At 57.7% G+C, this 25,418-nt stretch overlaps 10 protein-coding genes across 10 annotated transcripts; all 10 read left to right on the top strand.

Annotated features, from left to right (window-relative positions):
- Positions 1-780: 780 nt before the first annotated feature.
- On the top strand, positions 781-2,127 carry JKF63_03759 (uncharacterized protein; the record flags this gene model as incomplete). Its single annotated transcript, XM_067899757.1, has 1 exon — positions 781-2,127. The coding sequence occupies one exon, from the start codon at positions 781-783 to the stop codon at positions 2,125-2,127; it is 1,347 nt and encodes a 448-aa protein (XP_067754963.1).
- Positions 2,128-3,109: 982 nt separating this feature from the next.
- Positions 3,110-4,963, top strand: JKF63_03758 (uncharacterized protein; the record flags this gene model as incomplete). The annotated part of the gene is made up of 1 exon (XM_067899756.1): positions 3,110-4,963. One exon carries the CDS (start codon positions 3,110-3,112, stop codon positions 4,961-4,963), a length of 1,854 nt encoding a protein of 617 aa, XP_067754962.1.
- Positions 4,964-5,674: 711 nt separating this feature from the next.
- On the top strand, positions 5,675-6,151 carry JKF63_03757 (uncharacterized protein; the record flags this gene model as incomplete). The annotated part of the gene is made up of 1 exon (XM_067899755.1): positions 5,675-6,151. One exon carries the CDS (start codon positions 5,675-5,677, stop codon positions 6,149-6,151), a length of 477 nt encoding a protein of 158 aa, XP_067754961.1.
- Positions 6,152-6,709: 558 nt separating this feature from the next.
- JKF63_03756 (uncharacterized protein) lies at positions 6,710-8,266 on the top strand (the record flags this gene model as incomplete). The annotated part of the gene is made up of 1 exon (XM_067899754.1): positions 6,710-8,266. The coding sequence occupies one exon, from the start codon at positions 6,710-6,712 to the stop codon at positions 8,264-8,266; it is 1,557 nt and encodes a 518-aa protein (XP_067754960.1).
- A 1,544-nt stretch (positions 8,267-9,810) lies between these two features.
- JKF63_03755 (uncharacterized protein) lies at positions 9,811-13,368 on the top strand (the record flags this gene model as incomplete). The annotated part of the gene is made up of 1 exon (XM_067899753.1): positions 9,811-13,368. The coding sequence occupies one exon, from the start codon at positions 9,811-9,813 to the stop codon at positions 13,366-13,368; it is 3,558 nt and encodes a 1,185-aa protein (XP_067754959.1).
- Positions 13,369-14,444: 1,076 nt separating this feature from the next.
- On the top strand, positions 14,445-15,413 carry JKF63_03754 (uncharacterized protein; the record flags this gene model as incomplete). Its single annotated transcript, XM_067899752.1, has 1 exon — positions 14,445-15,413. The coding sequence occupies one exon, from the start codon at positions 14,445-14,447 to the stop codon at positions 15,411-15,413; it is 969 nt and encodes a 322-aa protein (XP_067754958.1).
- Positions 15,414-18,192: 2,779 nt separating this feature from the next.
- On the top strand, positions 18,193-20,499 carry JKF63_03752 (uncharacterized protein; the record flags this gene model as incomplete). The annotated part of the gene is made up of 1 exon (XM_067899751.1): positions 18,193-20,499. The coding sequence occupies one exon, from the start codon at positions 18,193-18,195 to the stop codon at positions 20,497-20,499; it is 2,307 nt and encodes a 768-aa protein (XP_067754957.1).
- Positions 20,500-21,094: 595 nt separating this feature from the next.
- JKF63_03751 (uncharacterized protein) lies at positions 21,095-21,478 on the top strand (the record flags this gene model as incomplete). The annotated part of the gene is made up of 1 exon (XM_067899750.1): positions 21,095-21,478. The coding sequence occupies one exon, from the start codon at positions 21,095-21,097 to the stop codon at positions 21,476-21,478; it is 384 nt and encodes a 127-aa protein (XP_067754956.1).
- Positions 21,479-22,022: 544 nt separating this feature from the next.
- Positions 22,023-24,395, top strand: JKF63_03750 (uncharacterized protein; the record flags this gene model as incomplete). The annotated part of the gene is made up of 1 exon (XM_067899749.1): positions 22,023-24,395. One exon carries the CDS (start codon positions 22,023-22,025, stop codon positions 24,393-24,395), a length of 2,373 nt encoding a protein of 790 aa, XP_067754955.1.
- Positions 24,396-25,056: 661 nt separating this feature from the next.
- JKF63_03749 (uncharacterized protein) lies at positions 25,057-25,308 on the top strand (the record flags this gene model as incomplete). The annotated part of the gene is made up of 1 exon (XM_067899748.1): positions 25,057-25,308. One exon carries the CDS (start codon positions 25,057-25,059, stop codon positions 25,306-25,308), a length of 252 nt encoding a protein of 83 aa, XP_067754954.1.
- Positions 25,309-25,418: the final 110 nt, after the last annotated feature.

The raw sequence follows: 25,418 nt of genomic DNA, 5'->3' as shown, positions 1-25,418 counted from the left end.
TTTTTGTGGTCTATATGAATGTCTCCATCACCGAGGAAAAACCGCCGCCAACTAACACGCGCAACAAGCGCGAGTGATGTGTGTGTGGGGGGGAGAGGGCACCACCAGTCTTTCTCAGTCCCTGCCAACGCTGCCACACCCTCTGGAGGGCTCCTCTCAGATAAGCTCCGTATTCTGTGACCATCGACACGACAAGGCACATAATTGTCTGTGTAACTGTTGTTTCGAGCTCACACAGCATGTTGCCAAAGAAATCCAAACGTCACACACACAAAACGTCTCACATATACACCGCTAGGAAATGTAAAAAAAAACTGCGCAGTTTTTTTGTGGGTTTGTAGTTTTTTTTTTGTGGTGGCCGCGCACCCCCCTTCCGCTTTTTTGGGGAGGGGAGTGCGGGCTGGGGGAGGGAGGGAGAGGAGGGGTATCCAATGCACCCCGCGCTGTTCTTTCTGACATACCGCAGCGGATACTGTCATTTGCCCTTGCCTTTTGTATCTGAGCGTCTGCCCTTCCCTCACCCCAGCCCGCCAACTGCCACTCCCAGCCTCCGTGCAAAACACGCGACGAAAACAGCTATATGGCATACTCGAATCCCCCTCGCGACTCTTCCTCCTCATCTGTTACCCCTTCTCCATCTTTGATTATAATGACCACCTCCTGCGGCCCTTTCATCTCTCAACGCATTATGCAGTTGACCTCCTCGTCTCGTGCTCGCTCTTCCTCCCCTCCTCTCCCCTCCCTCCGCTCAACGACTCTTCTTAGTTAAACGTCTCCCTCATGACGACTGCCAGCCGCCCAGCGGCCGTGCAGGCCACCAACGGCACCCATGGCGGCAACGCGATGGTTACTTTCTTCACAAACACCTACTCGAAGCTCATGCCAGAGCAGAGCTTCGCCGTACCGCTCAACGTGCTGCCGGATGGCCTTAACCAGCTCGTTCAGAGTGTACTGGGTGTCGAGGAGCAAAACTTCGATTTCCTTTACAAGGATGAGTACATCGGCACGACGCTCCTCCGCTTCCTACAGCGCCGCGGTATCAGCTATGAGGAGCTGCTCAACATCGAGTACACTCCCGCACTGCAGGCCAAGGAGGGCAGCTTGCTCCCACACGATGACTGGGTAAGTAGCGTCCGTGCCCCGTACCGCAACAACGCGGAGCTCCTCCTAACCGGTGCCTACGATCACTGCGTACGACTGTGGGATGGCGAGAACTGCGTCGCCCTCGGCTCTTTCCATCGTGAGGCGGTCAAGGAGGTAGCCCTCCACCCCGTAACGCCGGTCAGCTGTAAGACCAGCCGCAAGCGCAGCAGGCTCGACGGGGACTTTGTGTTTGCCAGTGCCAGCAAGGATGGCAGCGTGGCTGCCTGGCAGCTGGACAGCACCAACAGTCGCATGCAGCTTCTGGGCTCTATCCAGGCCCACACCGACGGTGTCGACTCGGTCGCCATCGCTCCAGGTGATGGCAACCTTATAGCCACCGCTTCCTGGGACACCACCGTGAAGGTATTTAGTTGGGAGCAGATAATGGGGGGTGACACGGTGCCATCAAAGAAGGCGCCGCTGGTGACCTTCACGGATCACAGTCGTCCAGTCTTATGCACTCGCTTCTCAGCCGCGCACGGCGCCGCACGGCTTTATTCGGCTGGCCTCGATGGCCACATGAAGTGCCTCGACACGGAAAAGGCGCAGCTGCAGTCTCAGTTCAAAGGCGACCATCCCATTAACAGTATCGCCGTCAAGCCAGCGGGCAGCAGCACCGCAGCTGACCTCCTCCTCTCTGCCTGCACAGACAACCGCGCCCGTCTTTTCGACACGCGGCAGCCGGGTGTGGTGAGGACCTTCAGCGGCCCTCGTCAGTGGCTCTACAGTGTGGTGTGGCTGTGGGACGCGCAGGAGGGCGATGCCGACCACAGCGGCAGCAGCCTCTTCGCCGTTGCCAGCGAGGACGCCACGGTGCGTGTGTATGACTTGCGCTGCACCAACACGGCCCTACTCACACTTGATGCGATGCACACAGACGGCGTGCTGGATGTCACGTACGTGGGGCAGTCTGTTATTGCGAGTTGTGGTAAGGATAACAAGACGAAGTCGTTTGCCCTTGGTAAAGAAGGCCTTCTCAGCTGAACGGTGGGGCTGCGAGGACGTGAAGTGGACTTGATGATAAACTGAAGAAAAGATTATGTGCACCACGTTTGTGGGGACAAGAAATTGTGCGTGCGTGCTGGGGAGCGACGGGGCGGCACCGGTGCCTATCCTTGTCTTTGGGGGGGGGGGGGGGGAGGGGAGCGGGAAAGGGAAAGCGGGAAGAAAAAATGCCATCAGCTGGGTGTAGAGAAGGAGGGTATCACGTACTTCAGTCCCCACCCCTACGCTCACCTTTCTGCACTTCTCTTCATTCTCGCACTCGACCTAGCCTCATCACCTTCACTTCTTCCCCCCTCCCCCACACACACACACTTGTCTGAGCTGAGTGTGTGTGTGTGTGTGCATATCAGGTGTAGCGGACGTTCTTTTCCTTCTGTTTTTCGAGTATAATCATACACGGTTAACCTCTCCGTAGCAGCGCAGCGGGGTAAAAAAAAAACATTAGTAAATAAATAGAGAGTGTGTGTGGAGGGGGGAGGAGGGGGAAGATGCACCCCTTCAGCATCTCATTTGACGCCACTCTGTGCGCACCCCTCCCGTTCTTCTTTTGGCTTGCGTTACTCGGTTGCAACAAAAGCTGAGCAAGGTGAAGCAAGTGAAGTTGTCGCTACCAACTTCGTGGTTTGCCGGCTCACCCAAACCAAACAAACAAAAAGATGGGCACCTGTGAAGGGCAAAGACTTACGATCCTCTCCTGATGTCCAGTGCAACGGTGCACTCGCAATAACAGCCCCACATGGCGCCACCACCACCCCCTCGACGCCATGCAAAAAACACGCCTACGTGTATCCTCCCTCTCCCCCTCTCCTCCCTCTCCACCCCGTCCCTCTCCCCCCCTTCCCTCCCATCATACTCACAGAAGCGTCCCAGCAACAATCTTTTCGCAGACGGCCGCGCTGCTCCCATCGCACCCATCGGATCTTCTTATCGCCCCTACCGTGTGTTTTTCACTGGCCTTCTCATGGCCAAGAAGGTGATCACAGCTGTAGCGAAGAAGAGAGCGGCGCCCCATGACACCACCGCCACCGGGACGCTCAAAAAGGCGAAAAGGACAGCAATGGCGGCCACCGTGAAGAAGGCCGTCAAGGGGTCAGCGACAGTTTCCAACGCTGCCCGGAAGAGTCAAGTGGCCCAGAATGAAGTGGATGAGGACTTGAGATTTGACAACGAAGACCTCGTCGAGCGCAGCAGCGATTACGTTGCTGCGTGCGATGGGGAGGTCGGCTCCGGTGAGGAGGACAATATAGCCTTCGATGACGTTATGGACAGCGATGAGGAGGACTTCGAGGCAGAAATCCAAGACGACGACGACTTCGAGGTCAAGGCTGAGAAATACCGCCGCCGCATGCTGGCGCAGCGCCAACTCGCCGATGCGGAGCAGCAGGAGGATATCGCAACTCGAACAGCGAAGCCAACACCTCTGCGTGACCGCGAACAACAGGACAATGAGGCGGCGCAAGACGCAGAAGGCTCCGCCACCATTGAGCTGCTCACCAAAACCCACACCGCAGAGGAGCTGCGTGACCGCATCCAAGAGACGGTTCGTGTGCTGTCCAACTACAAGGAGGAGCGCGAGGAAGACCGCGACCGTGGCGAGTACCTCGAACTTCTCCGCTCTGACCTCCTTGAACTGTACGAGTACAATGAGTTCCTCATGGACTCGATCCTGCTGCTCTTTCCCCCCGCTGAGGCGGTGGACTTCTTGGAGGCGATGGAAAAGACGCGACCGACGACCATCCGCGTCAACACCCTGAAGGCGAAGCGCCGTGATCTTGTCCAGGCGCTGGTCAAGCGCGGCATGAACATTGAGCCACTAGAGAAGTGGTCTAAGGTTGGTCTGCAAGTGTTTGAGTCGAACGTGCCGATCGCCGGTACCATCGAGTACCTTGCAGGACAGTACATGCTGCAAGCTGCAGCTTCCTTCCTGCCAGTCATGGCCCTCGCCCCACAAGAAAATGAGCGCGTGCTCGACATGTCTGCCGCGCCAGGGGGTAAGACGACGTACATTGCGCAGCTCATGAAGAACACCGGCGTCCTCTTCGCCAACGACGTGAGCGAGCCTAGATGCAAGTCGCTCAACGCGAACCTGCAGCGTCTCGGCGTCACCAACTGCATCGTAACGAACTACGACGGCACCGGCTACGAGCGGGTGATGCGCAACTTCGACCGCGTTCTGCTCGATGCCCCCTGCACTGGCACGGGCATTATATCGCGCGACAAGAGCATCAAGATGAGCAAACAGTACGAAGACGTCCAGCGTGCTTCACAGCAGCAGCGCGCGCTGTTGTTGAGTGCGATCGACGCCTGTAAAGTGGGCGGCTACGTTGTCTATTCTACTTGTTCATTCCTTGTTGAGGAGGACGAGGCAATTGTGGACTTCGCTCTTAACAGGCGCGATGTCCAGGTTGTGGAGATGGGACTGCCGTTTGGTCGCCCGGGCTTCACCAAGTACCGCCACCACCGCTACCATGGAAGTCTCGAGCTGTCCCGTCGCTACTTCCCACACGTGCACAATATGGACGGCTTCTACGTTTGCAAGCTGAAGAAGCTGTCGAACAACATCGAGAAGCACTCGCGCACGGCTGGCGAGGGGCCGTTGTCCAGGGCGGAAAGCGCCTCCGCCTCTCCGTCACAGCACCGCGGGCGTGGCAGCGACGATGCGGCGGGGTCCCAGGTCAGTACGAAGCGAGTGCGACTTGAAAAGGGCAAGGCTGTGATGGCAGAAGAGGCGCCAGGGAAGAACAACAAGCTCAGTATTCCGCCTAGGGCCAACGTTGTCCGTAACGAGCGGCAGGCAAAGGGCAAACGCAAGTAGACCAATATGCGTAAGTAGTGTGCGGACCTCGGCACTGGCAGCCACATAAAGGCGATAGCTCTTCCTCTTTTAACCTAATCTCCGCCTGCCATGCGGCCCCCTCTCATGACACCTGCCGAAGCGAAGCAAGCGAGCGGCCCGTGATATGAGTGCGTGTATGTGTGACGGTAACACGCCTCACATTAACCGAGTAATGGCGGCAAAAAATAACCAACAAACCAAACATGCCCTCAGTGCGCATCGATTCTCATTGCGCACGCACGTCACCTTTGGGTGCATCGTGCTCTTGTGCAGACGTGTAAAAAGTGTTGTGATGTGCTGTGGTATCACTCCGTTGTTGTTGCTGAGCTGTAGTCTTCTTCCGCCGCGCCCCTCTTCCCCTCACGTTGGTCGCCTGTCATGAAACGGATGAGCGTGTGTGCATCTACGACGCGATTTTGGGGCTTGATGGAAGTGGCGCTACTTCTCGGAGCGAAGACCTCCGCCATGCAGCGGCACAAAATATTGCTTCTCCCCCCTTTCTTGCACCGCATAACGCATTGACAGACAATTATCTGCGCCATCCTCTCGCCATTTCAACTTTGTTCTCCCTCCCTCCCTCCCTCCCTTCCACACACACACACACACGCACTCAACCATCTTTCGGTGCCTTCATATTTTCTGTCGATGGAACACTTCCCCGCTGCGCCCCGCACACAGCCACATACAAAAATGGATAAGATACTTGCCTACCTGGAGGACACGCTCCTTGGGCAGTACCTGGAGTTGCTGCCCTCGCGCTGGGCGGCGTTGTTGCCGAGGCTCGCCAAACGAACACAAAGACTGCAGGCGTCGACAGATTTGACGACAATCGGTGAAGTGGAGAGTGCCGTAGAGGACGACTTTCAGCTCGCTACTCAGCTGCTCCATGCGGAACACGGGGTATACCAAGAAGGCATCTTGCTCTTTAGTGAGCTGCTCAAAGCATCCGATCGGGTGTGTCAGACTTGGCGTCTACTCGCTAATGATGTCCTCGCCGAGCTAGCCACAAAAGAGATGATGCTCGCACACTGGAAGGCAGCGATGGCCATGATCCCCGCGGATACCCTGCGCGTGTACAGTCACGCGCTGTTGAGCCACCCAAGAGTGACCACGGCCCGAGTGAATCACCTCGTGGAGCTCATCAAAGTGGAGGAAAGTGATGACTGATACTCCGATGGACGCCAGCAAGGCCCCACTACTGCGTTTTTTTCCGAAGCTGCTCTTTCTTTCTCCATAAATATATTTACATATACATGTGTGTGTGTGTGTGTTTTGCCTGGGGCCCCTCATCGGGCCGTCTCGCTGTCTCCGTTTGTATAGACACGAGCAAACTGGCCATGAAAAGGCTGGAGCGCTCACCTCCACAGAGCCACTGTGCCTTGAGAATGATGACAGTGACGATATGCTGCCGAGAAGCTCTATTTACTCGACAGTCGAGGCACGCAGTATCAGAGGGCTTACTGATGAGACATCTCCCTTTCTCTACGGTTATTGCTAGGGACACTGCCCCCAGCAAGTTAATCAGGCCCCTCCCGCAAAAGTGTCTATGCACCTACGCGTTGGCATTGGCGTCAGTGCACTTTCTTTTCTCCCTCCTCCCCCCCCCTCTCTCTCCCAACATCCCCACAATCAGCACTTTCACCTCTCACTCATTTGCTCTCCAGCAATAATATCCTTCACTACCCACCCGCACGCTGCCATGAAAGGGCTGCGGACACGCTCGCCATGAAACTGACGCAGCCCCCACCACGAGAGCTGCCACCGCCGCCGTCTCAAGTGGGACTCCTAGACACCGCTGCGGAATGCATACACGCTCTGGCACAGGTGGTGACACTGCACCAACAGGCACTATGGGCCATCATCATCAGCCAACTGAAGGATGGCTACGCAGTCAGTAGCACGTGGGTCTGCACGCTTTTGGGCGCCAGCAGCTACTATCTGCAGCGCGCCTTCATGTTTTATCTCCTTCTCACCGCAGTCCTTTTGGTGCTAGTGGTAGACCTGTCCGGCTGCCTTGTCATGGCGGCGGCAACTGCTGCAGCCATTCGCCGGCTCTTCCTTGCCAACGTACCTGGCACCGTCGTCATTCCACTGCACTTCAACGCGTTGCCACTTCACAACGTCGACTGGCAGCGACACCTGCCACGGCACGGGGCGCTCGACGATTTTTTTCTCCCGCATAGAGAGACACGCGAGCTTATACAGTCCATGCCACAGCCTGCCGACTCCCTTGGCATCCTGCAGCAGCACATGGGGCAGTTTGTAGATGCCAAATTCTCACTGGTGAGTCACTTGATCACGAGTCATTTGGCCTCCGCCACCATGCACATCCCTCGCACCGCCGCCTCGGCGGAGATCTTCTCTCCAAAAGGTGGCGTCAATCTCGAGGGCCTGTTTCGGTTTGGACCGGCTATGTTCAACGCAAAAGGCGAGTACACAGCGAAGTTGCAGGTAGTTTTGGCAAAGGAAGAGGTTGGCAGAGATGTGTCACTCGTCTTGGAGTCTGCCATGCTCTTCTCCGAAGATGCCATGGCCGTGCAATCTGTTGCCCATTTGGATCCCCTCTTCCAGTTAAGTACCTCCAGTACAGTACGCACTGGACCTCCGTACCGGGCCTGGTACCTCCTCCTACCCGAGAAACTGCTGCGATTTTGGTTCTACCCCCTCGCCCGCTCCTATGAGTATCTGCTAAGTGCACTGCGTCAGCAGGACAGCGGTGCGCCGCTTCCGCCCATCAACCCATCCCGCGAGGTGGATGTTGTGCTGGAGGTCTACAGCCGCTTCACTCCTCCGCCAGCTCTGCAGCCTCGCTTGCGCGCCATGAATTTCACTCTCTACCAGCTTCCCGACCCTGGCGCACCATCACGCGTTAAAGTCTCTCGGATGGTGTTTGTTTCTACTGTACAGCTCACGGGGGTAGCGCGGTGGCTGACGGACCACCCCCTCTCCACATTTCTGCTCTTCGTCGCGGTCTTGTTCACAATGTTTTCAGTGGTGAGCGTCGGCGGCCTACTGGGCCTGCTCGCCTACGTGTACTGGCGCTGGTTCCGGGGGAGTCTAGCGGAGTCATTTGTCTCGGGCCATGAGAACGACGACTTTTATTCACTGCCGGGCGACATGTCCATTGCAATGGTCAAAAACGCGACAGCGCCTCACTTGCGTCGCCATCGCAGCAGCGACGACTATTACGATTCCATCGACATCTCCCAGCTGCGCCGCTCCCAATCCTTCAACTCCTCGCCATCGAAAAAAAAAGAAGTAGCCGCTCTGTCATCTGACTAGCACTGGCGCCTGTGAATGATGCAGTGGGTGGTCTGACGAAGTGTGTGGCGCAGACGATGGGCCTCCTCCTGCTCTCTGTGATGGCACTCGTGGGAGGAGTGGTGCGGTTGCTCTTGGATCCACACACATATATATATATATATACATTCATGTCTCGGATACTATCGATACACCAGATCTGCGATTCTCTAGCATCAACCAGCACAGTCGGATAGGTCCCTGGGGTCTCTCTCGTGGAGATGCACCTGTCATGTCGAGGGGCAGGTGATCGAGGCAACCCGTGCAGGTCCGCACACACCCCTCCAGGCCCACAAACCGCTGTACCAGGACTTGAAGGACGATGCAGTGAGCAAGTCCTCTACGGAGCGGGTGCAGCGGATCCGTTTTCAAGAGTGCGCTCGCACTTTACACGCATGGGAAGCAAGGTACCTTGTCGAGGAAGCAATCGGTGCTGCAAGGGGGAGGGGGAGTGCATGTCAAGATGGAGACCGCCTTGGTTTGAGAGAGGCAGCGCTCATTGATGTCCTGTCGCATACCTGCCCCAAGGAAGCACTTTCCAGCAAAGGTGAGAGCCGGACAATACATGATGGGAGGAGAGCCACAGCCGCTCCACTGCGTGTGGATAGCGCATCAATCGTGCGACACCGTCAAGAGTTGTGGTCGACGAGGAGAGGAACCTTCTCCCCCCCCCCCCCAATAGGAGCGGGCGCAGCATGCTAGAGCTCCGCAAAACTCGAAGGAGAAGCTCAGAAGAGTCCAAGACGCCACTGTGGATGCTGCGGTTCGGGTTTGGGGCCTGGTACAGCCTATTGCAGGTAAGGGGTGGAAACCGATCCGTGACGTGCAGAATGAGTCCACCCGTGAGGGCCACAGTCTGGGGTCCCTGAAGTACCGCATCGGGTACCCTCTGAGTCAGCTAGGAGGGGGGTGGGGTACGAGCAGCACAAACCCCTCCCGCCACCCAGACGGTGCGCGCGAAGTGGCCAGGTCTGCTCGTCCGCGTCCCAACGCGTCCGTGTAGGGGGAGCTCCGAGTTGCACTCTTCGACAATGTCTACTGTGTACAAAGCTTCACTATTATCAGAAACGGGAAAAGAAGTACAAGTAGTTGATTCCGAGAGTGGCGCGGTTCCTGCATGGGTTTGCGGTTCATCTTCGGCGCCTTTGACGCCTCTTAGCCTCCGTACCCCAGAGTATACTGCCGCTCGATGAGGTGCCCATACCTTCCTCACCTCTGCCTTGCTCCTCATCTCTTCGTTTCCCTACCCCCTACTCCCTTGCGGCGGCCATGTGCTTCTGATCTGCGTTCAGTACACGTGCAACGCCGAAGTGCCCTCCTCAAATTTCGTCTTTCGTCTTTCCCCCTCCCCTCCCCCCCTCCCTTTACACGCACACACACACACCGTTTTCTTGATCGCGCATATTCTCGGGCCCCGACCCTCTTCGCCGCCGCAGTGCGAGGACGAAATCCAGTGCTCTCGTATTTTCTTTTTGTTTGGCGTCTTTCTCTTGCACCCCCTCCCCTTCCTCTACCAAGCGACCACCATGGCTCAGGATGACCTGCTGGACCTGGAGGACCCTGACATGGTCCTCGATGACGATATCCTCGACGAGCTCGACGACCAGAACCCCAACGATGACCTCGACAGCGAAGACATTTGGGAGGTCATCTCGGCCTTTTTCCGTGAAAAGGGACTCGTGCATCAGCAGCTCGACTCGTACAACGACTTCCTCATGCGTATCCCCAAAATGATCGAGAGCATGACTATCATCCCGCGCCAGGACGACCAGTACGATCCCGGTGTAAAGATAGAGGAGCAGCGCGACCAGCCCCGGCTGGTGCTGCAGGACGTGGTGATTGGCAACCCGTCGCACCAGACACATTCCTACTTCGCCGGTGGCCCCCTTCCACCACTCTTTCCGAACGAATGCCGATTGCGTGACATGACGTACGACGCCCAGGCACAAGTCACGCTTGGAGTGGAGCTGTATCACCCTCACGCCGACACACCGCACGACACTTTCCTGCGCAATGTCGAACTCGGCCGCATACCCATCATGCTTAAGTCCATGCGCTGCAACCTCAGCGGCAAGGATGAGGATGAACTCCCGCGACTCAACGAGTGCCCTCACGACCAGGGGGGCTATTTTGTAATCAACGGTACGGAGAAGGTGCTCATTGCGCAGGAGCGGCAGGCCGCCAACCACGTCTACACGTTCTCCCGCCAGAAAGGGCTGTTGTGCGAGGTGAAGTCAATCGTGGAGGGATCGCTCAACAAGCCGCGCACGTTGCAGATCATCATGCAGTACAAGAACAAGGGGCCGGGTAGCGGCTTCGAGAATCTGATGTGCCGCGTTGCGCAAATGGACGAGACCATCCCGCTATTCATCCTGTTCCGGGCGTTGGACATGGTGGCAGACAAAGAGATCTTGCAGACAGTCGTGCCGGACCTCAAAGATACTGCGATGTTGGAATTGCTTCGCGGCTCCATGGGTGACGCCAGCACGTTGCAGATCTTCAACCGCGAGGACGCTCTCGGCTACATTGGCCGCCGCCTCGGCAAGCAAGACGCCATGGCCAACCTCCAGCGAGAGGCAGAGAGCCTACTCATGCGAGATCTGTTGCCGCACATGGGAACGGACCCGTCAGCTAATCGCACAAAATGTCTGTACATGGGCTACATGGTGCACAAGCTGCTGCTCGTCGCCCTCGGACGTCACGAGGAAACGGACCGTGATTTTCTCGGGCACAAGCGTATTGACGTGGCAGGCACGCTACTGACAGTTCAGTTACAGACCTTCCTCGCGCAGGTGCGGAAGGAGATGATCAAGACATTGCAGGACCACGCGGCCAACCCGCGCGGCGTCTTCAGCTTCGGTCGCATCATTCACAGCAAGCTTGTCACAGACGGCCTGCGTCGCTGTCTCGCCACGGGAAACTTCGGTGACCTCAAGACTGGCAATATCAAAACAGGCGTCGCACAGACGCTGAATCGTCTCACCTACTCGTCCTCCCTTAGCAACCTGCGCCGCATCCAGAACCCCATTGCCGCCTCCAGCAAGGCAACACGGCCGCGCAACTTGCACTGCACGCAGTGGGGGTACATCTGCCCAGTGGAGACTCCAGAAGGCGGCTCTATCGGGCTGCTGAAGAACGTGGCGCTGATGTGCCTCATGTCGCGCGGCACAGACCACGCCGAGGTGGTTCAGGCTGTGCAAGCGCGCATTGACGGCTTCCGCACCATCGGTCTCGAGGACACGGCTGACGTTCGCGTGGCCCGTGTGTTTGTGAATGGCACAATGATTGGTGTAGACCGAAACCCGGAGCGGCTGCTGCACGACCTGCGAACACGGCGCCGCAACGGCGAGCTCAGCAACGAGGTCAGTATCGTGCGCGATATCCGCGATCGCGAAATCCGAGTCTTCTCGGACAGTGGCCGATGCTTGCGTCCTCTCTTCGTTGCTGAGAACTGCCACCTGAAGCTCCGCAAGTCCGGCATGCGCGACCTCCTCGTCTCGGAGAAGGGGGGCGGGAGGAAGTCGATCTCATGGAGCACCGTGCTTAAGAAGGGCTACGTCGAGTTGATCGACTGCGAAGAGGAGGACTCCCTGCTGATTGCCATGACGATGAGCGAGGTGGAGAAGAACTACTACTACTCCCACTGCGAGATGGACCCGTCAATGATTCTCGGTATTTGCGCCTCCATTATCCCCTACCCCAACCACAACCAGTCCCCGCGCAACACCTACCAGTCCGCCATGGGTAAGCAGGCCATGGGCATTTACGCCTCCAACTTCAACATGCGCATGGACACCACGGCTCACGTTCTCTTCTACCCGCAAAAGCCCTTGGTGCGAACCAAGGCCATGACGTACATGCACAGTAACGACCTGCCGGCCGGGCACAACGCGGTGGTGGCCATCTCTTGCTACAGTGGGTACAACCAGGAGGACTCCATCATCATGAGCCGCTCCGCGGTGGAGCGTGGCTTCTTCCGCAGCGCCTTCTGGCGTTCCTTCAAGGCGAAGGAGGAGCGGCAGAAGCGTGACGCCTTGGAGACCTTCGAAAATCCCGACCGAGAGGTGTGCCGCGTAAAGCGCGCCGACTACTCAAAGCTAGACACGGATGGCCTCATCAAGCCTGGCATGCGCGTCCTCGGTGGCGACGTGGTTGTGGGTAAGACGATCCCGCTCCCTGACGCCGACCTTGAGAAACTCACCACTGGCAACACCAAGATCACAAAGCGCGACGCAAGCATCACCTCTCGCACCACCGAGAAGGGCGTCGTAGACAAGGTGATGCTGACGATGAACAACAACGACCGCTTCACCAAGGTCAAAATCCGCACGATCAAGATCCCGAACATCGGCGACAAGTTCTGCAGTCGGCATGGGCAAAAGGGCACCAACGGTATCCAGTTCCGTCAAGAGGACATGCCCTTCAACCGCGACGGCATCGTACCGGACCTGATCATCAATCCTCACGCCATCCCCTCACGCATGACGGTGGCCCATCTAATCGAGACACTGGCCGGCAAGGTGGCCTGCTACAGGGGCGGTGAGGTGTACGCAACGCCCTTCTGTTCCGTCGTCGTGGACGACTTTGGTAAAGCCCTGCACGCCCTGCGATCGCAGCGTTACGGCAACGAGTGTCTCTACAATGGGCATACTGGGCTGCCGCTTGATCATCTGATCTTTTTCGGTCCCACCTTCTACCAACGCCTGAAGCACTTGTCTGGTGACAAGATCCATGCCCGCCCGCGTGGGCCGCTGCAGCCCCTGGTGCGCCAGCCAACCGAAGGTCGCGCGCACGAGGGCGGATTGCGTTTTGGCGAGATGGAGCGCGACTGCATGCTGTCCTACGGCGCCTCGCAGTGGCTGCGGGAGCGCCTCTTCCGCGTCAGCGACTACTACACTGTGCACGTCTGCAATATGTGCGGTACTATCTGTGTGGCCGACACGAAGCTGAACCGTTATCAATGCAAGGGCTGCGAGAACGACACGCGCATCTCCCAGGTGCTCATGCCATACGCCTGCAAGCTGCTGTTCCAGGAGCTCATGTCGATGACGATCCTGCCGCGCCTCGGGACTGGTCCTCTCTAAGGCAGTGACAAGCGGAACACGCTCGCGGGGGGGGGGGGATCAGAGGCGCGTTACAGAGAGCCCCGTTGCACTCCATCCATCTCACCAACGTGATGTGCGACTCTCAAGTACTACCGTTGCTACCATGGCTGAGACGGGGCTGCTCCTCTGTTTTCCCTCTCTTCCCTACGTTCGTATACACACATATATATATATATATATGTGTTTACATGTACACGTACACGCCACGCTGTTCCTGTCGGTGTGCGCGTGAGATTTCTTGCCCGTCCCGCGATCGTGCCTGTATCTTCTCTGTGTTGGTTAAACTACGCAAGATGCGTTGTGAGTTTAATGTGGCGCTCCTCCACGCGGGTTGCCTGCCTGTGTATGATGGCGCGGCTTGGCGTGGGAATGTGCGCATGGGCGCAGGCCAGTGTCCGTATGCGTCTACTTTTGGCTTAGCGATGGACGTGCCTCACCCATCTTATCTCCCTAATGTGAAGAGAATACAAAAACAAAAAGAGCGCCCTCTCTGCCTGCACCGGTTTCTTGCGCAGAGACGTGGAAGCACACGGACAAGGCTGCTGTTATGAATGCCGTGCTGCCGAATGGTGCACGCCGCGCACCCACACGCATGCAAGCGCCCCTTCACCGTGTCACTCTACGGATTCGGTTCATCTTACCGCAACGCTGTGAATGCGAAGTCATGACGCACATGCGTTCGTTCCTATCGGTCTACGACTCTCTCACGAACCCCCCTACCCCTCCCTCGCCTTTCGCCACCCCCTTTTGTTCTTCCTTGCTGAACCGTGCACTGCGTCGACCTCTAATGACCCATTCGTTCCCTGTTCCAGATGGCAGTGATGGATGGAGTTGATGATTACACCATCGACGTTGCTCCCGCTCCTGCCAATCGTCAAGGAATAGAGTCGCGCGGGCGTGTGATCTCCCCCCCCCCCCACACACACACACACTCCTGGTCACCCCAGTCCCCTCGACTGTGTAGTCTGTGCTTGTCGTGGTGAAGGACTCAAGCGCAAAAAGCGTCCACCCTTTTTTTTTTGTCCCGCTCCCCTTTCCCATCCTCAGCTCACGCGATGAACAATGGAGGTGGCGCCATCAACAAGGAGCTCGCCCACTCCCTCTATCGCAGGTCTTTGAAGCTAGTCTCCTTGGTGGAGAGGCCGCCCTCACCGCGGATCGTGCAGGCGCAATGGGCTGAGTTTGTGCCTTCGCAGATATGGATCTCCTCGGGCGAGGAGCCGCGCCACATTCTCCGCCGCTCCTTCGCGGTGCCGTACACCTCAGCGGCGGTGGCAAACGCCTTTGCCTTTCTCAAGGAGGCCCGCAAGTCTCTCTTCTCCATCTGGGTGCTGGCAGAGTGGCAACGGTTGGTGGGCCAACAGCACTGGGACCTCTACGACGGCATGGTGTTAATGAGCGCGGCCCTTTACGGCGGGGGCGTCGGGTGTGGCTCGTGCCATTCTCTCGAGGGCTGCATCAAGGACTACCATGTCTGCTTTCGATCGTATGTGCACAACATTGCGAAATCCGTGCAAGAGCGGATGGAGGTGCGCTCACTCGACGCCGGTCGAGTGGAGGACCTCAACAAATTTGTCCAGCTTCTCCGCGAAGCGAGCGCTCTGGAGCGGCGTGAAGCCAAGCCGGAAGACTTCAGCCTCATTTCGCTGCTGCAAAACCGCGGCGCCTCGGAGTACGTGCTCAACATTCTCATCGTACTGGTACTGAGGGTCTTTGATGTTCACAGCACCCTGGTCGGTGCCGACCTTTCCTTTCGGTGGGTGCGAGTGATGCCGCGCAACAACTCACTGACCATCTTCGCTTCCTGGAGCCACGGCGCCATGCGCCGAAAGGAAGCTGAGCGCCTCATTCGCACCGCCGATACCCAGTGGTACCGCTGCGTCCCGTGGGACGCCTTGCAGAGAAAGAGCATCGTTTGTGCGTTGCTGCGGCGCCAGCTGGGGTGTCTTCCCAGACCCCTGGACACACGCAGCGAACGGATCCGGTCCGCATGCAAAGATCAGATTATGTTTCTTCTTTCCTGATTATACCAAGGATGATTGGTGCCACCGCTGGCCCTGGCGCCTATCCGGGAGGGGGGGACCGCCTGTGCCCCAAGTCTCGAGTACGCATTGCCGCAGGTCAAAAGAAAAAAAAATTAAAGAGACACAGCTAGGACACTCGCACAGATATGCGCAACAGTTGTCGAACAGGGGAAAAAAGATTGTGGCGCAGCGACAAAGCTCGCCTGGATGGGAGTGAATTGCCTGTAATTGTCAAGGCCGCGGAACAGTGAAATACCGTTTCCTGCGTAGGCGACAATAGCTCTCTCACCCCCCCCCTTTCCCACAGCATCTCTTCGCTGAACTGTAGTTTGCACACACACACACACGGACCTTTCCCTTGAGCACGAGACGTTGGTAACTCTTACGACCCCCCTAAACTCATCCCTCAACATCGCTGTCATTCGCACTCGTACAAGCGCACAAATACACACATACATACACACACACGCACACACGTCCAGAAGAGCATCGCCACCAACCAGCGCCCTCATCCCCATCGATCACCCGTACCCTCTCTCCCTTCCCCCCCCCCTCCCCTTAATACCCCTGAATCACACCATCACTGCTTGCTCGTTGCCTCACTCATCATGGTCGAAATCAAAGTGAAGTGGGGTAAGGAGAATCTCACATTGGAGGTGGACTTGAGCAGCACAGTGGGCCTTTTAAAAGAAGCGCTCAACGCTAAAACAGGCGTGCCAGTGGAAAAGCAGAAGATTATGGGTCTTAAGCCTTCCATGAGCGCAGATGCTGCTACTCTTAGCGCCGCTGGAGTAGCGGCTGGTAAGACGATCATGCTGATTGGGTCAGCGGAGGGCGCTGCAATGGTGCCGACGGTCCAGGCAACCGTTGTCGAAGCAAACCAGACCGGGGGCTTCACCGAGACTGCAGCCACCTCCAATGGTCTGAGGAATATCGCCAACACGTGCTACCTGAACTCGGCTCTTCAGATGATGCGGAGTATTCCGGAAATTCGGGAAGTGCTCGAGCTTTACCGCGGTGACAACACACTTCTGCGCCAACTCGGTGCGGTGCTGCGCTCCCTGGAAAGCACCAAACAGGCGGTGATGCCGCTGGATTTCTGGACAACGCTAGTGCAAACAAATCCCACGTTTGGTGAGCGCGACGAACACGGCGGCTTCATGCAGCAGGACTCGCAGGAAGTTCTGAACATGCTGCTGCAGGCTGTAAGCACCGTCCTGCCGGATAAGTATGTGCATCTCTTCAGGGGCAAGGTGCACCAGACCCTCACCTGTGTCGATGATCCGGCTGACAAGGGAAAGGAATCTGAGGTGCCCTTCACGATGCTGTCATGCAACATCACGGGCGAGGTGCAAACGCTGGAGGCGGGCCTCGAGAACGCTTTCAACGAGCGCTTCACTGCCCCTTGCGAGGCGCTGCACAAGGACGCTGCCATATTTACTCGCACCAGCAAGCTGAGTGAAACACCGGAGTACCTTTTTGTGCACATGGTCCGCTTTTCCTGGCGCAATGACATTCAAAAAAAGGCAAAGATCCTCAAGCCCATCACGTTTCCATTAATCCTAGACACCACGATGGTCTCCACCGAAGAGCTCAAGGCGGCAGAGAAGCCGGAGCGCGAGCTGATCCGTGAGCGGCGCGACAAGGAGCTAGAGCGGCGCCGCCGCCCTCGGACCGAGAAGGAATCACCACCAGCAGATAAGCCGGAGGAGGAGCGGGTGCCTCTCACCCTCAAGAATGAAAGCGGCTACTATGAGCTTTGTGGTGTCATCTCGCACAAGGGTCGCAGCGCAGACGGTGGCCACTACGTTTACTGGGGCAAAAAGGGAAACACGTGGCTCATCTACGACGACGAGCACGTGGCAGCCGTCTCGGAGGAGGACGTGAAGCGGCTGCGTGGGATCGGCGAGGCCCACATTGCCTACGTCCTGCTGTATCGCAGTCGCAACCCCGTCACACGAACGCCAGTGATCCCGCTTTAGAGGCTTTCTAAAGTTCCTCGTCGAGTGTGCCCACCAGCCTGCACCCCCCCCCCTCCTCCTCCCCCCCATTCACACCAAAGGAAACGGAGGCAACCGCAGCAAAATAGAACATGTGCTGGTCCTTGATGTACGCTTGACACGTGAGGGAGCCAACGTGCCGATCTCGATTATATATATATATTTATATACACTTGTGTTGTGCTCATTTGCGCCCACTACCACCCCCCCCCCGATATGGCAAATGCCGTTATTATCGTTCACAGAGAGTGGTGCATCGCTGGTGAAACACACACACACACATGGAGTTTTTCCTTCCAACTAGTGGCACACGCCCTCTTTCGAAGTGGGTACTGCCCAGCTCTACACCCTCGGCTGCATCCATCACACTATCAAGGGGAAGCCCCAACCCGGGTAAGGGGGCACTCCACCTGCTGAGATCTTACAACCGCTGTGCGCCATTCTGACGACCTGCCTTTCCTTGCTCTTCGCTCTCCCTCCCCCCTCTCCCCCAAATCCAGCCTCTGTTATCGTTCTTCGCCCCCTCCCCTCCTCTCTCTCTCCTGTGGAGGGGGATAAAAGTAAACTCGAGGGCTGAGTGACCACCAGCGCATAGCGCACATGCAGGATTGTGAGCGCCCCCCCCTCTCTTTCATTCTGCTAGCACATCACGAACGCTGCGCCGAGGCCCAAACAAGGGGAGCGCTGTATTCCCTGCCTCACCTTCCTTTCCTCTCCATCCCCCCCCCCCCGCCTTCGCACACACGCGGCTAATTTTTTGCCTGTGAGTCCCTCAAATAATGAGCAAAGTTTCCCCCCGTGTCAGGCGCTTCGATGAAGTGGACTCGGACAGCGATGTCGAGGTCCAAGCAGCCCAGCCCAGGAGGGCGATGCCGTCGCTGAGTTTCAAGACTGTCAGTGTAACAGAGGATTCGGAGAGCATCGCTTTTGAGTCCGACTGTGACAGCACGCAGCACTCGGGAATGGTCATTGCGTCGGCCAAGAACACTCAAAAGGACGCATCCTCGCCGACAGCGCATCTCTCAAAGTCGCTGCCCCCAGCACTCAAACAAGCATCCCCTGCTGCTGTTGCGAGCAGCACCCCGCCAGCATCGACAACCAAAAAAACAGTGACGAATCGCACACCCGCGGCCGAAGCACAGCCGCTCCAGCAGCCCACGCCGTTGGCCAAGTCAGCGGGGCCCCTTGCGATCTCACCCTCTGTGACTCCTGATGACTCGGCAGCACACATTTCACTGGTAGGTCCAGCGCAGGTCCAAGACGACGACGACGACGATCGAGCAAGTGATGAGTTCATTCAACATGTACTGCCGATTCACCCGCACCGGACAGCACGAGGGCCACAACCGCCGGCCTTTGGCGTCTCGCAAAAGGGTGAAAACAGTGGTAACGGTGCTGTCCGCGCCTCGCGGCTGTGGCCGTCTGCCGCAGACGATGCGACCGACGAGCTCCTCGTCCGCGCGCAGCTGCGACTGGAGGAGCGGCGTCGTAAGAGAACGCCTAGTCAGCCAGGCAGCTTTCAGCTCAGCCCGCCGCGCGGCGTAGCTCCGCTCAGTGTGAACACGCTGTTCCGACAGGACACACCGCGCCAGATGGCGAATCATGTTTCGCCCACCACATCCTTCGACCCCCGCATTCGGCGGCTCCAGCAGGAAAACACGCGCCTTCAGGACGAGGTGGCCTTCCTCGGCCGAGAAAATCAGAAGCTGCGCAGCATGAAGTGCAGCGCCGATGCGTCGGAGGCCCTGCGACTGCAGCTTACAGTTGACATGCTGCGCAAGGAACTAGAGAGTAAGCAGCTTCGGCTCCAGCGCACACTCGACACGACCTCCGCAGAAGTGAGAGAAGCCAAACGGCAGATTGAGGACACGATGGAGCAGTGCGAAGGCTACCACTCCGCTGCGGACCAGTACAAGCAGCTCTACAGCGACAAACAGAAAGAGCTGGAGAAGGTAAAGACACAGCTTCAGTCACTGTTTTACGACGTCAACGCGATGGAACAGCACCAGCGCGCCGTGGATTCCGAGTATGCAGATCAACTCGCCAGCGAACGGGAAAAGGCAGAGCGGGCGGTGGCACTGGTAGAGGAAGTGAAGCGACAGCGTGATCAGCTCCAGTCTCTCATCACGCAGCTTCGCAATGAGGTGTCCACAGCGGTGGAGGCGAAGCGCCAGGCTGTTGAGCAGGTGACCGACGCCGTCAACACCGCTCGCCGCAACCGTGCCGAGTATGAGCAGCGCATCCAGCAGCTCAACGAGGACATGGTGCAACTCAAGAAAACGCTGGCTGACCAGGATCGAGCGCAGGAAATCCAGCTGCGCGAGGCGCAGCAAGCGCAGGCAGCGCTGCAGGAGCGGCTGAAGGGGTACGCCGAGGCGCAGCAACGTGAAGCAGAGCGTAGCCGCTGCACTTTGGAAGCAGCCCGGGAGGACCACCGGCGTGTGCTGCAACAAGAGAAGATGCGGCGAGTCGAGATGGAGGAACAACTTCGGCGAATGGAGGAGGAGGGACGTGCCGCACAGTCCCGCTATACTGCCTCACTGAATGCCGAGGCAGAGACTCGAGTGCGCAAGCTGCGTGAGGAGGTGCAGGCCGAGCGGCTGGCCAGGGAAGCAGTGGAACGCGAGGTAGTGCGGCTCACGACAGAGGTGGAGCACCTGCGTGAATCGGCCGACTACCATCAGCAGGAGACTCGGCGCATCTCAAACAACTTTGCGCAGTCAGAGCAGCTGCGCGAAAAGGCGGAGCGGCAATGTGCGTCGCTCACACACACCCTGGAGGACATGATGGCACAAGAGGAAGCCCACGCGCGGGAGATTGAACAGCTGAAGGGGGCCGTCTCCTCCGCGGCGCAGGGGGGTTCCAGTATCGTGGCCGTCGGCGGTGGCGCCGACGTGAATGACATTCTCATCGACTTGCAGCAATTGTCCGAAGAGAACGACCGCCTCACGGGTGAGTGTACGCGGCTCGCGGGTGAGAGGGACGTCCTCATCGAAGAGAATGGCCGCATCGCGGAGGAATTGCTCAAGTGGAAGCACGAAATGCGGCAGTGCCTGACAGCGCGCACGCGCCCCACTTCCTCATAGTGGGAAGCACGGAACTCGACCCCGGCGTGTTCGCAGTGCTGTTGGACACTGATGTGTGCTCTCACCGCGTGTCGGCATGGCCGGAGTGGTGATGGAGCACTGGTGGTTTCATTTCCACTTTCTCTGTGTTTCCAGAGCTAGCGAGTCACATCGGGGTGTTGGATGGCTGTCGCGTGCCCCGTAGCGTTGACTGGCACAATATCGTATAGACCTCGTCATTTGTATTTGTACCTCTACCCCTCTTTCACAGTTCGATCCCCCGCTGCATGAAAACCCCATGAGACACTATAGACCCCCCCCCCGCAGAGGTGCGTGCTTTGTGTCTAGATGTGTGAGAAGACAGCCACGCTACCCGGGCGATGGACGCCAACGGCAGAGACTGACCTGAGATCCGCCTCCTTTTTGTGGTTATGCTCACCCGACTACATCTCGCTCTTCTACAACCTTCCCTGCACCCCGCCCCGCCTTCTTCCTCATCTCCGTGACATATGCACACATCTCTGCCCACGAGAGGACCCGAGGCTGCATTGTTGAGAGCGTGCAGCTTTGGATACTGCGTGCGCTCACACCGTACGTGTATCGGATTTCACTCGGCATGCTGCGGTGCTTTAGTTCGCTGCTGTCGAACTCAAAAGGGGCACCGCGCCGGCCGACGGTGCACGCCACGAGTAGCCACACGAAGGGAAAAGAACGCTTCGATTTATTCCGCGCCCTGCACATGGACCGTCAGCGCGTTGAACACAACCGCACGCTTCCGTGGCGGGAGAGGATTCAGCAGCTCCGTGTGTACCCATGGAAACTCTTCCTTGCCTTTATGGTGTTCTGGTCCTGGCTGGGGACGTACGCAGTACCGTATCTGAAAGGCATGAAGGCCGGTGAGCTCCCCTCTATTGGCGAGAGAAGAGCGATTCCTGCAGAGGTGCGGGCCAAGGCCACGCCCATGCCGCAGTTCGTGCACCTGAGGGGTAGAGAGCTGTAGTGGGTAGACTCGGACGGGCTTTCTGAAGTGCCTTTCCCTCTCTTGTGGGGCAAAGACCCCCTTTCCTAGTGTGTTGCCGCACCCCTGTTTCTTCCCTATCGACTCCCCCCCCCCAACCAACCAACCAACCAACTAACCACCACTACCGCGCACACCCCTCTGCTTTATCTCCCCATTGCCAGAGCACATCGACACACTTGACGCAGTGGTATCGCACGGGATAATTCGATGTTCTCTATTGCGACTGTCTTCCACGCCACCATGGGTGTGTGGCCGTGGGCACCGTGAAGATTCTCCTCCACGACTGTGGAGCACGGCTCCCTCTTTGGTTTTCTTTGTGGAGCGAACTCCCCTCGTCCCTTACTCACAAACATCCTCTTCTCCTCTTCGCCCCTCTACGCCCAACAGCTTTATTGGTGCGATCAGCAAGTACACCATTTCTGTTGATCAGGGGCCATCTCACGCGGTCATCCGCCCCTTCGCTCTTCATCTCATTCTGCACATTTACCTCGACCGCAGAAGGCGCTGCGTATCTCCCCTCGCGATGCGCTGTGAGGCGATGATTCCACCCTTCTATCTGGCGATATGCGCGCTGTTCCTCATGGCGGCGTGCACGGCACGCGAACCAGAGCACGTTGTTCCAAACAGGACGGGCCAGTGCTACCATGGTGTTAGCCTGGGCTGGTCAGCCCGTGTGGGTAGTAGTGTGTATGCCACACCGCGCATTGTAGATCTGGCCCACGACGGCCACAAGGAAGTTCTCATACCCACGTATTCACAGTTTCTGGAGGCGCTCGATGGCCCTACCGGAGAGGACATCCCAGGCTTTCCCTTCATGCATCCTCGTATGAAAACTTATGCAAGCCCGCTTCCTGTCGACCTGAACGGGGACGGTCAGGTCGAGTGGTTGGTTGCCCTTTACACGGGAGAGCTGGTCATATTCGGCCCGGACGGGAAGGTGCAGGGATTCCTGGAGGTCCCTCCACTGGCCATGAAGAAAAACTGGGCAAAGGACAACCTGCCACCCCAGGAAGCAGCCACCGTTCGACCTGGCACACCGATAAGCAGCACCACTGTGCTGCGGGAAATCCTCAGAGCACGTCAAATGGACGACCTCACCCTCACGCCCGACGAGCTGGTTCAGCAGCGACGTCGAGATCCCGCTACTCAGCGGCACCACACCCCGACGACGACGGAGGGCATGGTCAATGACGAGAAAGACGCTGTTGCAGAAAAAGCGGCGCGGGGCGCGACGGACGACGATAGGAAACTGTGGATCGACGATGACGAGGAGTTCGACATGGACTACGGTGCAAAGGATCTGCCATGGGCGAAGGTGGAGGTTGGCCCGAATAGCCACCTCAGTCCAGAGGCGCGCGCCTCGCTAGACCTCCTGTTTCACCCCGAACTGTACCAAACCGCGAAGCGGACTAACGGCACAGAGGCGGAGAACTTTGACGGGCACAACCTTCGGCAGGCGACCAACGTAACCTTCAACGAGGACGAGATCAAGGTCGACGCACACATCCTGTCCACCCCGGTAGTAACAGATGTCGACCAGAACGGCGACTTGGATGTGATTCTGCATGTCAGCTACTTCTTCAGCGAAGAGGTCATTGCCAGACACCCAGAGCGGTTCGCCGACGGAGTCCAGCCCGATGATTTCGTTGCCACAGCGGTCGTCTGCCTTAACCTTGTCACAGGCGAGACACGATGGGCCCGTGTGCTGCACGTGTCTACCAAGAGTGGCCCCAACGCCGCCTACGCCCTGAGCACCCCGCTTATCATTAACGCTGACGAAGACCGAGTCATGGAGGTATTTGTCAGCACCTCTCTAGGCTTTGTATTTGGCTTCACCGCGGATGGGAAATCCTTGGATGGGTGGCCGGTGCTTCTCGGGCCTCTCTCCGCCAGCCCTACAGCGGAGGACGTCACAGGCGACGGCGTTCTGGACATCTGCATTGGTGACACGGAGGGCAAGGTGCAGTGCTACAACTCCTCTGGAGGTGTCGTGTGGGGGAGGGACGTTATCGGCGGCGTGGCTGACCGTGTCAACTTTGGTGACGTTGATGGCGATGGAAACATCGACGTCGTCTTCGGCACCACCTCCGGTCTTATCTACGCCCTGCACGGCAACAACGGTACAGTAATTCCATCTTTCCCCATCATAACGGGTGGCTCTATCGTGGCACCGGTGCTGCTGGTGAATCTCAACGGCATGCTGTTCAGCGAGGGCCTCGATATCGTGGTGCCGTCACACAACGGCCGCGTCTACCTTGTTCGCGGCGTCTCCGGCTGTGTCGAAGCGATCGACATCGACGAGAAGTCCTCGTCCATGGTCCTCGCCGACGACGTCCTGGGCAACGGGCAGATGAACCTCGTCGTAACCACCATTAATGGTGGTGTCTACGTCTTTGAAACGACCACACCGTACACCGCCATGAACGCGTGGCCCAGCAAGACGAAGGGGGTCAATGGCTTTACTGCGAGTAGCAACTACGTTGGCATCGCAATAACACAAAATTTCCGCACGTTCCGCGATATACAAGGCGACACGTTCAACCTCGAGTTCATCATCTACGACTCCCGACCGGTCACTCCACACCGCAGCTACCTGGTGGATATCACTGTCGGTACCCGTATACGCCTTTACCACGATCGCTTCAACAAGCCGGGAACGTATATTGTGAAGGTGCGCGCACCGCTGCAGAGACTGTACTCATCCGTCAATGTGGTGTTAACACTGCCGAACGGGCAGTCCTTCACTGACTCGATCTCTCTCAGCTTCAACATGCACTTCATGGCCACCATTAAGTACACGCTGGTCGTACCCTTCTTGGTGGTTTCAGCAGCGCTCATGCTGGTGCACAAGCGCCACGAAGTCGTCGAGTCAGAAGAGGAAAAGTACCTCTTTTAAGGAGGGGGTATCCCGCGGCAGTGCAGTGGGTGGATTTGTGCCTGTCACCCGGAAGAGGGGAGGGATGGCCCAAGGCGACAGATGGAAGAGAGGGTGGAGAATGTGCCGGTCGTGCGGCTGTCGCACACTTGGTTCTGTTTAGTGCATCCCTTTTTTTTCTCCGTAATCCCAAAGAAGGTGTGCTCTGCAAGTTTCATACAAGAATGAATGGGCGGTGCTTGACGTTGATGCGCCCCTCCCCCCTCCCCCTCCATACACACAAACCGGGAAGGGGGGGGGAGGATCGCCAGAATTGAGAGATTTTTTTTGATCTGCGGAGCGTAGCCGCACAAATAGTGTAGCCTCTCTCCTCTCCTCTGAGAAGAAAAGACTTGCAGCGGGTCTGTCCGAATGCGGACACAGAAAAGAGAAAAGGGGTGATGCGGTGGCGGCTTATCTCTGCCGCCGTGACTTTGTCGTCTTCTCAAGAGTGTCACTTCTGGGCATATTCTCCCTATTCATGTAAGCGCCACACCAGTGGACTTTCCTGTTCATTTCTCTCTCTCTCCGTCCCATCTTGCCTCTCCACCCACCGGTCTCTGTGAAATGCGGGCGACGAGCACGGCACTCAGGTGGTGTGCAGACGTCACCGATCCAAGAACGATCAACCGTCATCGCTCCCATGTTTCAGGTGACATTCACTCGCTTTCAGCTGCAGCGGCAGTTATACGCGAACGGCATGGCATACGGTGCAGCGTTCGCAGCTCGCAACGAGCATGACGTTTCCACCTACCAGCGAGCCGCTGCCTTGTACTCACCCGCCTTTACTACCATCAAGCGGCGTAAATGGCATCTGGGGCGGCAGAAGGCGTACGCGGCGAAGCGCAGCCTGGTAAGCAACATGGCGCGCAATGATCTTGTTATGACGAAGTAAGATACCCCCCTGTGGCACGTGTGTGTGTGTGTGTGTCGACAGAGAGGGTCTCTCCGAACGAAGAAAGCACGCGTCACGAACTGTAAAAAAAGAGGGAGGAAACCCCTACC

The sequence above is a fragment of the Porcisia hertigi genome, chromosome 31 (assembly GCF_017918235.1).
Source record: "Porcisia hertigi strain C119 chromosome 31, whole genome shotgun sequence".
NCBI lineage: Eukaryota > Euglenozoa > Kinetoplastea > Trypanosomatida > Trypanosomatidae > Porcisia > Porcisia hertigi.
The sequence above is the reverse complement of the archived record's forward strand: the minus strand, read 5'-3'. Positions and strand labels throughout refer to the sequence as shown.